The sequence below is a fragment of the Melanaphis sacchari genome, unplaced genomic scaffold (assembly GCF_002803265.2).
Source record: "Melanaphis sacchari strain LSU unplaced genomic scaffold, SCAv2.0 Contig1948_pilon_pilon, whole genome shotgun sequence".
Classification (NCBI taxonomy): Eukaryota; Metazoa; Arthropoda; class Insecta; order Hemiptera; family Aphididae; genus Melanaphis; species Melanaphis sacchari.
In genome coordinates this window covers 1-13,871 of record NW_020270946.1, presented here as the reverse complement: position 1 = coordinate 13,871, position 13,871 = coordinate 1, and the positions used below count along the sequence as shown (strand labels likewise).

Below are 13,871 nucleotides of genomic sequence, written 5' to 3'. Positions count from 1 at the left end.
GTATTAAATGGTACCTACCATTGCATTTATATTTAACACATCCATTATAACCAGTGGCGGATCCAGGATTTCATTTTTTGGGGGGGGGGCCATAGTCCAAAATGCAAATCTTAAATTTTTTCAGTAATTAACAAATACATACAAATAGACAATAATTTTAAATGTGTATTTTTTTTATTTGTTGAAGATTATATTTAAATTATAATAATATTGTAAATATTTATAACGATAAAGATAATTGTAATTTCCTAGGATTAGATTTTGAAAACATATCTAACATTTCTTCAGGTTTTACATCAATTTGTTTATGGATATTAAGCAAAGCTAACCCGTTTAAACGGTTTTCCCCCATTTTTGTTCTCAAGTATGTTTTTATGCGTTTTAGCGTTGAGAAAGACCTCTCACTTGTCGATGTTGTTACTGGTAATATTGCTAAAATTAGTAAAAGTTGACGAATGTTTGGAAAATACCCATCTTCAGTTTCTTTGAATGCGTCTATTGCTGTATTTATTTTTTCCTTTTTTACTGGTTGTTGAGTCCAATGCAGCTGCCACAATGCAATTTCACCTGTAAATTATTGTAATAATGCATTTATAATTTATTTCAAAAATGTAATACCTAGTTATTTATTATAATAATTGTTTTTACCTTTTAATTCGTCTATGGATCCAGGCAAATCTGCTTCATAAAAAGTGGCACCTTCTATAATATGTTCTTCAGATTTATTGTGTAAATAATAAGGTGTCAGTTGTTGGATTTTAAATAATATTGGATTTTGGTTGTCAAAAAACATGGATTGAATAGATGTTATGAAATTGTCCAAAACTGTGAAGTATACCGTAATTTTAAAATATTCTTCAGGACTTGAAGTAATGTTGTTTGATCGATTTATTTGTTGTTTGCATATTCGTGGTGTTTTAACTTCAATGTTTAAATTTTCGGCTTTTGATACGGCTCGATTAAAAATGTTGTTAAATGTTGCATTTTGTCTTTTGTTTTTAAGAACATCTAATACAGTCTGTATGATTTCAATACATTTTGTCAAATCCAAACCAGGGTCTTGTAATTTACGTGATATTGGCAAAGTCAAAGACAATATTTCTACTGCTACTTCTAAGGCCAAAATAAATTCAAAAGTCAATATTGAATGAAGAAGTCCGTTACATTTAGAAAGTATATTTCCATCCGTATTAACTGTCATGTCTTCCAAAAATTGTACAATAGGTACAAGCATATCGGAAAACCGAATAATCGCCTCGTGAGATTCTACCCATCTAGTTTCACACAACTTCACTAGCAAAACTGATTTTGATGAAGGCAAAATTTCATTTATTTTTTTTTTAAATAAATCAACTCTTTTGGGAGAATCACGCACAAAGTTAGATACTTCTTTGACTGTAGAAAATAATTTTTTTATAGATAATACATTACATGCTTTTATTAAAGTTAAATTTAGGCGGTGCGATGCACAATGAGTGTATGTTGCCTTTGGTTGCAAATTTAAGATTCTAGCTTGAACTCCGCGGTATTTACCTGACATATTTGCTCCACCATCATATCCCTGCCCTCGTAAAAATTCCAAACTTAAACCAATTTCTTTTAATTTTTGGACGATTGTATTTGCTAAATTTTCACCAGTACATTCATAAACCGGAACAAAGCAAATAAAATTTTCTTTTATCAAGCATGATTTTAAATCAACATATCTAATCGATAAACTCATTTGCTCAATGTGTGATAAATCAGAAGTTTCATCACATAAAATTGAAAAAAATTTACATTCATTCACCTCTTTTATTAATTTGTCTGTGATAATCGAGCCACATATATCGATCAAATTATTTTGAATAGTTTTACTAACAAATGTTGCATTTTTTGGAGCCGATTCTAAGTGATTGCGAAGATCTACATCGCCCGCGTCTATTCTGAACATCAACAATTCTTTGAATATTCCAATATTAAAATTATTTTTTGTTTGGTCATTTGAAATCAGATTTGATAAATTAACATCGTCTCTATGCCCCCTTATAGATATATTATGACGACCATAGAAAATAATTGTTTTAATTATAGGAATTAACTTCTTTTTATTTTGTTTGACAGTTTCATTTAGTTGGTCATCAAGTTGAATTTCTATTGTTTTTTGTTTGCCTTTAAAACATTTTATAAATTCTAAAGATCGCACAATTGCTGTTTTATGATATTCTCTTTCCATATGTATCTTAAAATCGTGTAAAGCATCTTTGTATTATATCATAGGAATTTATTTTAAGACCCCAAGCCTTTGTCCTCCAATCCCACCAAACTTTGGTCCAAAAAGTACACATACTTTACAAAACGCTCCTTCTCTATTACGACTATAAGCTATCCAGTTGTGCTTATTTAGCCATTCAATTTGAAAGCTTCTTTTATGACCTTTTTTATTCATACTTATAGGGAAAATATAATTTTGTTTAGGTGACCACGTTTCTTTTAAATATTTGTAAAGCATATTTGGATCGTTTCGAATTTTTAGATTTGCATTTTCTTCAATAGCAAATGCGATATCATATTGACTGTTAAAATCAACTTCACACGAATCAGAAAATGTAGCTGGCTCTGACTCTGTTGGTAACATTCTTACATTTTCTATACCTTCACTTGGAGATGGATTATTTTCGTCACTTGTTTTCAACTTTTTAAAAAAAAAAGTTTATTTCACTTTGTCGTTTTTGTGACATTTTAAAACAGAATAATTGAACACGAAACTACAAATGAAAACACTACGGACAACAGCAGTACAGGCGAGTACAGCACGAAATACGAATTACACACGAGTGACACGACGACTGTAAAATTACTAACATTTTAAACGATAATAGCAATATAGAAATGGATTAGTGAGAATCGTCTTACAAATAAAATAAGATAAGATAGCGATGGCCAGTAGGAACGATACATGGCAAAAATAGCCGGTCTGCCGTCTGCGTTAAGGCGAAATGCCTTTATACCCGCATAATAAAAGTAATAGTAATATGTTTGGGAGAATTTCTTATATAATGATAATATAAAATATATGTAATGATAATATTTCTTAAATTATAATATAATGTGTTTGAGCGAAACAATATAAAAGATAAAATTATCAAAATTAATAATAAAAAATAATAAAACCTAACTTATGCCAATGGGGGGGGGGGGGGGCCGAGGCCCTTCGGGCCCCCCCTTAAATCCACCACTGATTATAACGACCTACCTATGAGCGAATTTCACTAGACACCTACTATAGACGGTATGCACAGAATTGATAACAGCGCGTCGTGGTAGTAAAAGTATTAACTAATTTCGGGGATCTATATTGTATTATGCACATCACTTTACGTTCAAAATTCAAATATTTATATTTGATTTGACTTGTGAATTCTGTCTTATACTTACTTTTAAAATTAAATGATATCAATTATATTTGTATCATGATTAACTAACCATCATAATCATAATTTCTATATTGTTATCTTTTAATTTAGGTACCTACTAATGTAGTTGTTCTGACTTACCTATGTAAAAAGTTTTAGTCTTATTAGCGAGTTTGTTTACTATATTTTATATTTTTATCCGTGTTAATTAAAATAAACCAATAAGACTGATTTAATTTTGAACCACGGATTTCAGTCGGTTTCGTACAATATAGAATTTACAAATAATAAAGAGAAGAAGTTGTATGAAAGCAATCATGTCAAAAATGTAGTAGAGATAAAATGCAGCAATGGATGGTCTTATATTTAAGGCTCAGTTATAAGACAAACATCAGTTACTCTGGAACCATGGAAAGTAACTCTTCAAGTAAATAATTTTATATTTTTATATTTCATTTTTCCTTCATATGTTTTTAAGAAACTTCAATTTGTTTAGTATTCTTGTATGTCTATTCCAAATCAAAATATTTAATTACCTATATATTATCATTAACTAAGTACCTTACTAGTTACCTGTGTACAGAAGATATTTTTTTTATGGTTAAAATCTTTAATTTATAAACAGATTGATGAAACCAGGTTGGTAATTTGTGCATCATGTGGTTGTCCTACTGGTGCTGGTGCTAAATGTAAGCACATTGCTGCTGTAATTTGGTATATAAACAATGAAAATGGAACATCAAAAACAAATTTACCACAAGAGTGGGGTTGACGCGGTCCCGCGTAATATTCCGTTTGAATTCAAACGGCCTTTACGCGGAAAACCGCGGAACGACTTCTTTATCCAACCACCAGCGACGACGGACGACGCCGACGCACGATCAACGGCGTCGGAACGTTTCGACCGCCGATACCGCGAACCGGTCCGACGACCGGAGGCCAGTTTTTCACCATACGCCGTACGCGACATATCATCCGTTTGGTTGTGATAATCGCCCGTACTGTGAACCCTTTTTGATTTTTCCCCTTGACCACAGTGACACTCACCTCGATATTTTGTGTTAAGCTTTTACTTAGTTGTTTATATATTAACACAATAAATTGACGACTACCGTCTCTTTCTTTTTAAAAAACCAACATCTCGTGTTCAACTTATTTTTTGCTACCTTGTCAACATCCCGCCGTCCCTCTCCACCTCCAGGTACGCATCAAATTGGCTCCCCGAACAGGAATTACCGGTAAGTAAACACTTTTATATTTACCCCATACTACTACCTCATCGTTTTCCTATTGTGCAACTTGCAAATTTCTCCCGAAAACCACACGACAAAAACGTGGTTTGCAGGCTATTACGGAAAATCCGGCGTTACGTAACATAATTAGATAGTACGTAACGATAGCCGCGCCACCTAATTTACGGACGCACCGAAATTACCGCGCGCGACGCTGCAAACACACGGGGAGTAGGATAGGTAGGACGCAAGAGCGCGATAAAGCGCTTTACACACTACCTGATTTGGTCGGGCCGACAGGATACCTGACCAAATCAGACGTTGCGTACACACAGTACGACCACCACATGATGTAGTCAGTCTGGTTCGTGCCCACTAGTGTTCGCATGTCCAAACCAACTATACCCAAACCACAATAAATCATGGCTCCGTTATCAAACCAACAAAAATTGGGAATTGGTTTAATAGCATTATCATTGACATTGACGGAAGAAAAGAAAAAACGAAGAATGTGGGCAAAAAAATGGTTAATTGAACGAAGAAAATTCAGCCACATGACATTACTAAAAGAATTGGATAGTGATGATTTTCGTACCTATTTAAGAATGGATTACAATTGTTTCGACGAATTACTAAATTTAGTAAGTCCGTTGATCACTAAACAAAATACTCATTTGCGAGAAGCTGTCAGTGCCGAAGAAAGACTTGTTGCCACACTAAGATATTTGGCATCAGGCAGAGAATATAATGATTTAAAATTCAGTACTGCAATTTCTCCACAGTTACTTTCAAAAATAATTCCAGAAACGTGTCATGCTATTTTTAAAGTGCTGAGAAATTTTTTAAAGGTAAGAACAATGTTTTTTATAAATTAACATATTTACCAGTTTAATCAACAATTACTTTGTAAAATATTAATAGTGTATATATAATAAATGAGAGATGTCTTAATTATTTCTTTATTAATATGGCAGATAAAAAAATAATAACAATACATTTTTATAATTTATAATTATTTATTCTTATTCAAGTTAAATCATTATAAATATTATTATAGATGCTTGAACAATAAAAATTCATTCACATTATATGAATGTTGTATATTATTTGGATCATTTGGTACTTCATTTGATGTAGGAATTGGCATGGTTGTTACTGGTGAAGTTTGAGAAGTGTCTGAATGCAAAGAAATCATTGTAGAACTAGGTGATGGTGTTGAAGAGTTATAAGGCATGGTCGTTACTGGTGAAATATGAGAAGTGTCTGAATGCAAAGAAAGCATTGTAGAACTAGGTGATGGTGTTGAATAGTTATAAGAATTATCATAGCCGCTTAATGAAATTGATGAACATAAAGTCAATTTTTCCAATTTTCCATAAAAAATAACTTCTGAAATCAATTTTTCAGCAATACATTTTTGAGTTTTAGTCATTTCTGCTAGCTGCATTCCTATATTTTTCCCATATATGTCCTCTGGACTATCTACTTTAGACATTAAATGTTGTGCACTTTCAATTAATGTTTGTTGTTGTTGTTGCAACTTTGTACCACGTCGTTTCTTACCCAATGTAGTTGATGATTCATTTACAATGCTTTGTGTTTCAGATACCTACAACAGAAAACGAATGGTTAGAACAGGCAAATCAATTTGAAACCCAGTGGCAGTTTAATAATTGTGTAGGTGCAATGGACGGAAAGCATGTCCTAATCAATAAACCACCAGGAAGTGGATCTCTATATTACAACTATAAGGGTACATTCAGTGTTGTTTTATTTGCAGTTGTCACAGCTGACTACAAATTTATGTATGTTCATACTGGTGTAAATGGGAGCGTTTCCGATGGTGGTGTTTTAAAACATACAACATTTTATAAAAAACTAACTTCAGGACAACTAATGCTACCACAACCTAAGTTGCTTCCTAATACAAATACAACAGTACCGTATGTTTTCTTAGTTGATAGTGCATTTGCGATATCTAAACACATTTTAAAACCATTTCCTCAAAAAAACTTAACACATGACAAGCGCATTTTTAACTACAGACTATCACGCGCGAGAAGAGTAGTTGAAAATGCGTTTGGAATTTTATCATCGCGTTTTAGATTGTTTAAAAAGCCGATAATGGTTGACGTTAAAAATATTGATGTAATAATTCTAGCATGTTGCGCTCTGCATAATTTTTTAAGCAAAAAATCAAAAAATTACATAACAAATAACTGTGTAGACAGAGAAGATTTTGAATGTGCTACACTCCGAGGCGGTCTTTGGCGGCAGGAACAAACATTGTTGGATGTAAATCAATGTAATCAATCAAATACAGAAGAAGGCAAAACCGTCAGGAACATATTTAAAGAATATTTTAATGGTGTAGGCAGTGTAGATTTCCAAGAAAAGATGATAAATGTATTGGGAAACTAAAATTTGTAATATAATGTATATATATATATATATATTTTAATCACTGTAAACATTTAGTCTGTAGTCTTAAATTTGTATCTAATTAAGTATTTTTCAGTAATCTAACATAAGATATATTTTTTATCCATAATACATAGTTTTTGTTACATTATACAAATTAATAATACAATATATTAATATAGGTATTTTCAATGAATATAAATTAAGTTAATGTTACCTAGTAAAATGTATTATGTAATATTGTTTTGATTTTAATAAATAAATAAAAAAATAAAAACATTATAATTAATCATTACCTCATCATCACCACTGAAATCGATAGTGTCAATTCCACTTATACTTGTGTTTTCTTTTTCATTTAGAAATGTTAGGTATTCAAAATACCATAAAGATGGCACATAAATATCTTTTAGACCAGCACCAGTTCTTTTACTATCTTGTACCTGCAAGTTAAATTATAAATAATAATGTGCAATTTATACTATAATAGGATATTTTAGTGGTTTGTATTAAATAGCTATATATTTTTGTGTGTGTATATAATTATAATTTTTTTTTAGTCAGTTTTTATGTCTTTTCTATGACATAATTTAAATTCATTAAAATATAATTATTTCTTATATAAATAATTGAGTTTTCATTTATTTATATTAATCATTAATTTTCTTATTTAAAAAGTATTAACCTTAGACAATTTTTGTCTTTTAGAAATTGAACGGAGTGATGAATGTATTGATTTTACAATGATGTGTTTTTTTTTTTTTTTTTTTTAATTATAATAAACAATGAATATTAAAATTAGGTACCTACTTTTAAAAATAATTGATTTGTTTACCTTTTTAAATTCTCTTTTGTATGCAGCTCTCATATTCTCAATTTTCTTTTTTACAGTTGAGATACTAGCGTCATTGTCTATTATTTTTAATTTTTCTTTTAATAACTCAAGCGCCTGGTTTCTTGCATCCCTGTTGCTGTACTGCTTACAAGTAATATCCCATAAACAAGTAAACGATTTGTACATTTCTAAAAAATCCAAAATCACTTCTCGTTCTGTTAGAACAGCAGTCATTGTAAAATGTAAATTTAAAAATGTAAAAACACTTTAGATTAACTAGAATCTAGACTATAATAATCTAAAAGAAATCTAATAAAATTATAATCTACTGTGACAAAGATAATCACCAGTCACTTTCCAATTCCCCCTGCACACCGCGGCACCAAACATGTTGAACAATAATATTAAGTCGTCTCATATTTATTTTTAAACTGTATTTGGGTATTTACCTAAAGGACTTGCTACGTAGAACCACAGAATAGATTAAATAGAACGCGGGAGGCGGGCGTACGCCATGCGCACAGGCAACTCCAGCTAACGTCTTAACTGGAAGTACACATGGAGATACACACGTGTTATCACTTTAACCTCCATAAACCAACTAAAATCCGCCCGACAGTGCTACACACTATATGATTTGGTCGGTCGGTCGGGCGATCAGATGGTATGGCCACCTGACAAGACCCGACAGGATTAAAGTCAGACGACACGTCTACACACGACCTGATATGACGTCTGATCTGACCAAATTATCCTGTCGGCCCGACCAAATCAGGTAGTGTGTAACGCGCTTAAGACTTTTTGCACCACCACCCGCCCAGCGTCACCACGCAAGTAGCCAGCAGACACACCACAAAACCGGACCGCCGCTGCCGCCCAAAGCGCCGCCGTCGTCCCTAATCGCGATAGTCGACCGGATTACACACACATACGTACCCGCGACTATACATTACGGAAACCGGTATTTGTGTCATCGGCAAGCACAATAAAAATAACCCAGAGCCCATTGACCTATATTCGTACGAAAATAGACACCGATACGCGGTCAATACAGATCGGAAGAACGCGATAACCGTTCCACCGATACCGTAAACATTTAATATTTTTTCTTGAACATAACACCGGAGATACTACCGGACATTATGGCAGGAAAACATATGAATGAGTTGACCGCTGCGGAGTTACGCTATGAATGTAGTCAACGCGGGCTAACGGAGGCAGGCACGAAGGATGCACTAGAAATCCGCTTAGCTCAGCATTTCGCGGAGATGGGCCTACAGGCAAACTCCATACGATTCCAACCCATGGAAACCATTGGGCCAGCAGGAAACGACGCCGACGGAAGCCAGACGTTTAACGCCGGACAAACCGAGACGCAAATGGATGACCTTATACCCGCCCAAGTACCGCCAAAAACACCATCCACACCACACACATACACCGCCCAGAATGCTACGGATATGATGCTATCAGCCCGTAGTATATTAAAAGAGGCACGGCAGTCGGCGGAAAGCGTGCTGAACAAGCACAGCTTGGAGTCGCGACTATCCATGCTAGAGGACTGCATGTCTCGCTTTGGCGAGGACCAACGCCGTATAGCGGAGACAATGCGCCGACTGGAGATGGGTATGACGCGCTCGGCACCGGAAAATCAACCGGAGGCTACCGAGATTAGCCGACAACAAGGTGCTGCGTTATCAGGACAACACCGGAACACACCGGAAGCACCGCCGTTACACAACGCACAGCCTCACCCGTATACGCACGCGGGAGTCAATACGGAATACGGAGCGAGAATCCCCGCGGCACGTGAAACACCGGCCGCGGGCAACCACCACGCAAACCGAACCGTACACTCCGATAACGCGTCGTATGCTAACAATATCACCATCAATCCGCACAGTTATACAACACACCAGTCGACACTTATACCGTATGACGAGATACGCACAGTGAGATACTCGCTGCCGGAGTTCCACGGAACGACACCCGAGGATCCGGTACGGTTTATTCATAAGGTCGAATCGATTTTATATAAGACACAGATTGACCGGACAGGCTGGACGAGCATTATTGAACCGCAGCTTAAAGGTGCAGCCAGTACCTGGTGGAACACCATTAGGATACTGGACCTCACTTGGGACGAATTTCGTGTTGACTTTTTGCAAAAATTCAACAACATGAATATTCAGGCCCGGCTGCAGACAGAGATAGTGTCCGTCCGGCAAACACCAACACAGTCGCTAACGGAGTTTATTACACACAAAAACCAACTCGCGCGCCGCATCAATAACGGACCAATTCCGGTGCTAGCTGAACCGCAGCTAGTGCATACGATTGTCGGATTAACGCGCAGTGAATACCGTACGCACATAAGACTGCAGCAACCAACCTCCTTCGCGGATCTCCGACAAATTGCGGGTATCATGGATACACCAGATGACCCACCACCGGAACCGCTACCGAAACCATCGTTTAAAAAAGGCGGACAGTCACATGCACCGTGCCTATCCCACCAGCCGCAAACACGGAACAGTATAGCTGGGAAACCGCTACCGCGCGATCCGTGCAAGCATTGTGGAGGGCCGCACTGGAACAGTGACTGCCCCGAAAAACCGTCGGTTTCGGGAAAAGCCAAGTGAGTCGGCGGACAGTTGTCCGCACCGCCGTCTCAACCACACACACCCACACAAGTAACCAACCACCACCAATTATCGGCAATACCGACGGCGATATAACCATCAAACGCGCGTCGACACACTCGGCGTCTTCACATATATCGCCCGTCCACAAAAAGTTTTCCACAAGTAGTAGGTCATCACCACCACACACAACGACTTCTACCGCGAAATCTTCTAGTGTGCCGCCGGAATATATGCGTAGCACAGAGGTAACCGAATCGGACGCCCTGGTCATGGCGGTGCAAACCACCACCAAGGACACCGAAGTCGCGGTTAAGAACCAGTTATCCCGCTACACTATACATCCGACGTCGAAAAGTGTTAATCGAACATGCCCCGACAAAATTCCGACCCCAGCGGTTGAGCTCGAATTTAGGTCAGGCTTCGTAACAGCACTACTCGACTCCCAGGCACAAAAATCATATGTAAGTCCGAAAATTGCACACACATTTGGTACACTCAAGCACGGACAACCCACCCACGTACGAATGGCGGACGGACACACCACAACAACAAGTGGTACCGCCACATTCAAAGCCAGAATCAGAGACCTCACGGTCACTTTCACCGCATCCGTTCTGGAGAATTTATACTGTGATATGCTCCTAGGACATGATTTTCTGGTAAACAACGAAGTTACCTGGGACTACACAACCAGTACTATACACTTGGGCGCTCATAGGAGAACAACGGCGTGCTGGAAAGGCCGGAATGACACACCCCGCCCCACGCCAGTTATCGAAAATCTGATAATACATGGTGACCCACACACGCGCGCGAAAATCACCGAAGTAATTCGAAATTATCCGGACGTTTTTAGCGGTAAGGTAGGTCGCACCAGATTAATCGAACACGACATCCTCCTAAAAAACCAAACACCAATAGCGCTCAAACCATATCCTTACCCACACGCGAAACAGGTCGTAATCGACACCATGATAAGGGATATGGAACAACAGGGACTGGTAGAACCGAGCACCTCCCCATGGGCGGCACCCGTCGTCTTAGCAAAAAAGAAAGACGAATCACCCCGACTCTGCATTGATTATAGACGGCTCAATGATGTCACTGAGTCCGACGCTTACCCGATGCCGGACCTCAACACTTTGATACGTCAAATGAGAGGTGCAAAAATTTTCAGCATTTTGGACCTTAAGTCGGGATACTGGCAAGTACCACTTAACCAGAATGCTCGAAAATACACGGCATTTCGGACACGCCGTGGTCTATACCAATTTCGAGTCCTTCCCTTCGGGCTCAAGAACAGTCCAATGACCTTTGTACGACTTATGAACGAAGCTCTGAGAGGGTACCTGGACGAGTTCGTCCGCGTCTATCTAGACGACATAGTGGTGTTCTCAAACACTACGGACGAGCACCAGTGCCACTTAGACAGAGTTTTGGAGCGACTACAGAGACACGGGCTAACATGCAACACCGAAAAATGCAGTTTTGGATCAACCGAAATCTCTTTTCTCGGACACCTAGTCACCTCCGACGGAATAGATAATCAACCGTTGAAACTAGAATGCATCATGAGTTTCCCACCACCGACAAAAATAAGGGACCTTCAGAAATTCCTGGGCGTCTGCAACTGGTACAGCCAGTTTGTTGACAACTATGCGGATATTATAGCACCCTTAACGAATAGGCTCAAACAAGGTACTAAGTGGGCGTGGACCGAAATCGAACAGGCGGCATTTATGAAAATAAAACACGCGCTGTACGATTCGCCAAGACTGTCGACACCAGATTACGGAAAACCGTTCTGCCTACAGACTGATGCTAGCGAGATAGGAGCAGGTGCCGTTCTTTTCCAACGGGGTGACAGACCGGAGGAAAGACGGATAATCGCCTACGCTAGTAAAAAGTTTAGTGAAACGCAGACTAGGTACGCCGCGGTAGAACGCGAGTGCCTCGCGATAATCTGGGCGACCGACAAGTTTAGACCATACTTAGAAACTCGCCACTTTGACCTATTCACGGATAACTCGGCCCTCACATGGCTCCATCGAGCCAAAAACACGAATTCCAAGTTAACCAGGTGGGCACTACAACTAGCTAACTTGGACTTCAAAACCACTCATGTGCCCGGTGTACAGAACGAGGCACCGGACATGCTGTCACGCAATCCAGCTCCCGGGCCCCCAGTAGACGAGGACCACCTCGAGGACCGACTAGTAGGAGTACCAACCACACCACCCACTAACACTACTAGCGCACCGGCCAACAATCTGTTCGCCACTACGGACCCGGACAACAACAATAACGGACCACCCATTACCCACGCTATGCTCGCAGAGTGGCAGGCCAATGACCCAACCACGCGCGACATAACGGACAACATAGCGCGCAATAACGTAGATACCACGGAAAAAAAAACAAATATGTTTTTACCGACGGTCTTTTGCGAATAGAATTGCGCGAACACTCCCCCATCATCATTCCACTAAGCAAAGCGCAGAATGTAATCTGGATATACCACGATCACGTTCTCGCTAACCACCCGGGCTGGTAAGAAACCTACAGGGCGATAAAGCATCGGTTCTACTGGAAGGGTCAAAAAAACGACATACGACTGTACGTCAAGTCGTGTCACATATGCGCGTGCACCAAACCACTAAACGCGCGCGCAGACGACCCAATGACAGCCAGAACACCCCGCCATCCCTGGGAAGTAATCAGCATAGACCTCATGGGCCCATATCCACGCACGAGTAGGGGAAAACAATATTTATTGGTCGCCACGGACATGTTCAGTAGATGGACCGAGGCATACCCCCTCGGAACAGCCACTACAAAGACAATAACCGAAACACTCGAACGAGAGTTCTTTTCGCGGTTCGGTTACCCCCGTGTGTGCTTAAGCGACAACGGCCCCCAATTCGTAGCGAACGACATGCGCGACGCAATCAAAAGGTGGGGAGCCGAGGGTTGGACAACCCAGGTGTACCACCCGCGGGCCAACCCTGTCGAACGGCGCAACCAAGAAATAAAGAAAGGTCTACGCGCGTTACTTGCCGATGGGAAACATAGTACGTGGGATATGAAGATACCCCCCATATTATTTGCGATTAGGAATAGACGCAACGACCAGACAGGATATCCCCCCTCGGTACTCGTCCTCGGCAGAGAGGGCAAACGGCCGGGTGATTGGGCACTGTCTCGGACGACAGACATCCCGATCGAACAAACGAAGATGGAAAGGGTAAAGCGCGAAAAGGAAGTACTGGACATACCACCTGAAACAGGTAACCACCCATGTACCAAATATAAAACAGGTGACATAGTGTACTATAAAGCACAC

The 13,871-nt window shown here is 39.0% G+C and overlaps 2 protein-coding genes across 2 annotated transcripts; both read right to left on the bottom strand.

The window, feature by feature from the left end:
* Positions 1–220: 220 nt before the first annotated feature.
* On the bottom strand, positions 221–1,723 carry LOC112592800 (52 kDa repressor of the inhibitor of the protein kinase-like). Its single transcript, XM_025336950.1, has 3 exons — positions 1,534–1,723; positions 649–1,395; positions 221–567 (listed from the first exon to the last, which is right to left on the bottom strand). The coding sequence occupies exons 1-3, from the start codon at positions 1,721–1,723 to the stop codon at positions 221–223; spliced, it is 1,284 nt and encodes a 427-aa protein (XP_025192735.1).
* Positions 1,724–5,678: 3,955 nt separating this feature from the next.
* Positions 5,679–8,117, bottom strand: LOC112592799. The gene is made up of 3 exons (XM_025336948.1): positions 7,884–8,117; positions 7,345–7,491; positions 5,679–6,236 (listed from the first exon to the last, which is right to left on the bottom strand). The coding sequence occupies exons 1-3, from the start codon at positions 8,115–8,117 to the stop codon at positions 5,679–5,681; spliced, it is 939 nt and encodes a 312-aa protein (XP_025192733.1).
* Positions 8,118–13,871: the final 5,754 nt, after the last annotated feature.

Coding starts and splice junctions, on each gene's coding strand:
- LOC112592800 (XM_025336950.1), bottom strand. CDS start 1,723: ATGAGTTTATCGATTAGATATGTTGATTTAAAATCATGCTTGATAAAA. Junction 1,396..1,533: donor TGGTGGAGCAAATATGTCAG/GTAAATACCGCG, acceptor TATTTTCTACAG/TCAAAGAAGTATCTAACTTT. Junction 568..648: donor ATCCATAGACGAATTAAAAG/GTAAAAACAATT, acceptor AATAATTTACAG/GTGAAATTGCATTGTGGCAG.
- LOC112592799 (XM_025336948.1), bottom strand. CDS start 8,117: ATGACTGCTGTTCTAACAGAACGAGAAGTGATTTTGGATTTTTTAGAA. Junction 7,492..7,883: donor ACAAAAGAGAATTTAAAAAG/GTAAACAAATCA, acceptor TTTAACTTGCAG/GTACAAGATAGTAAAAGAAC. Junction 6,237..7,344: donor ATTTCAGTGGTGATGATGAG/GTAATGATTAAT, acceptor TTTCTGTTGTAG/GTATCTGAAACACAAAGCAT.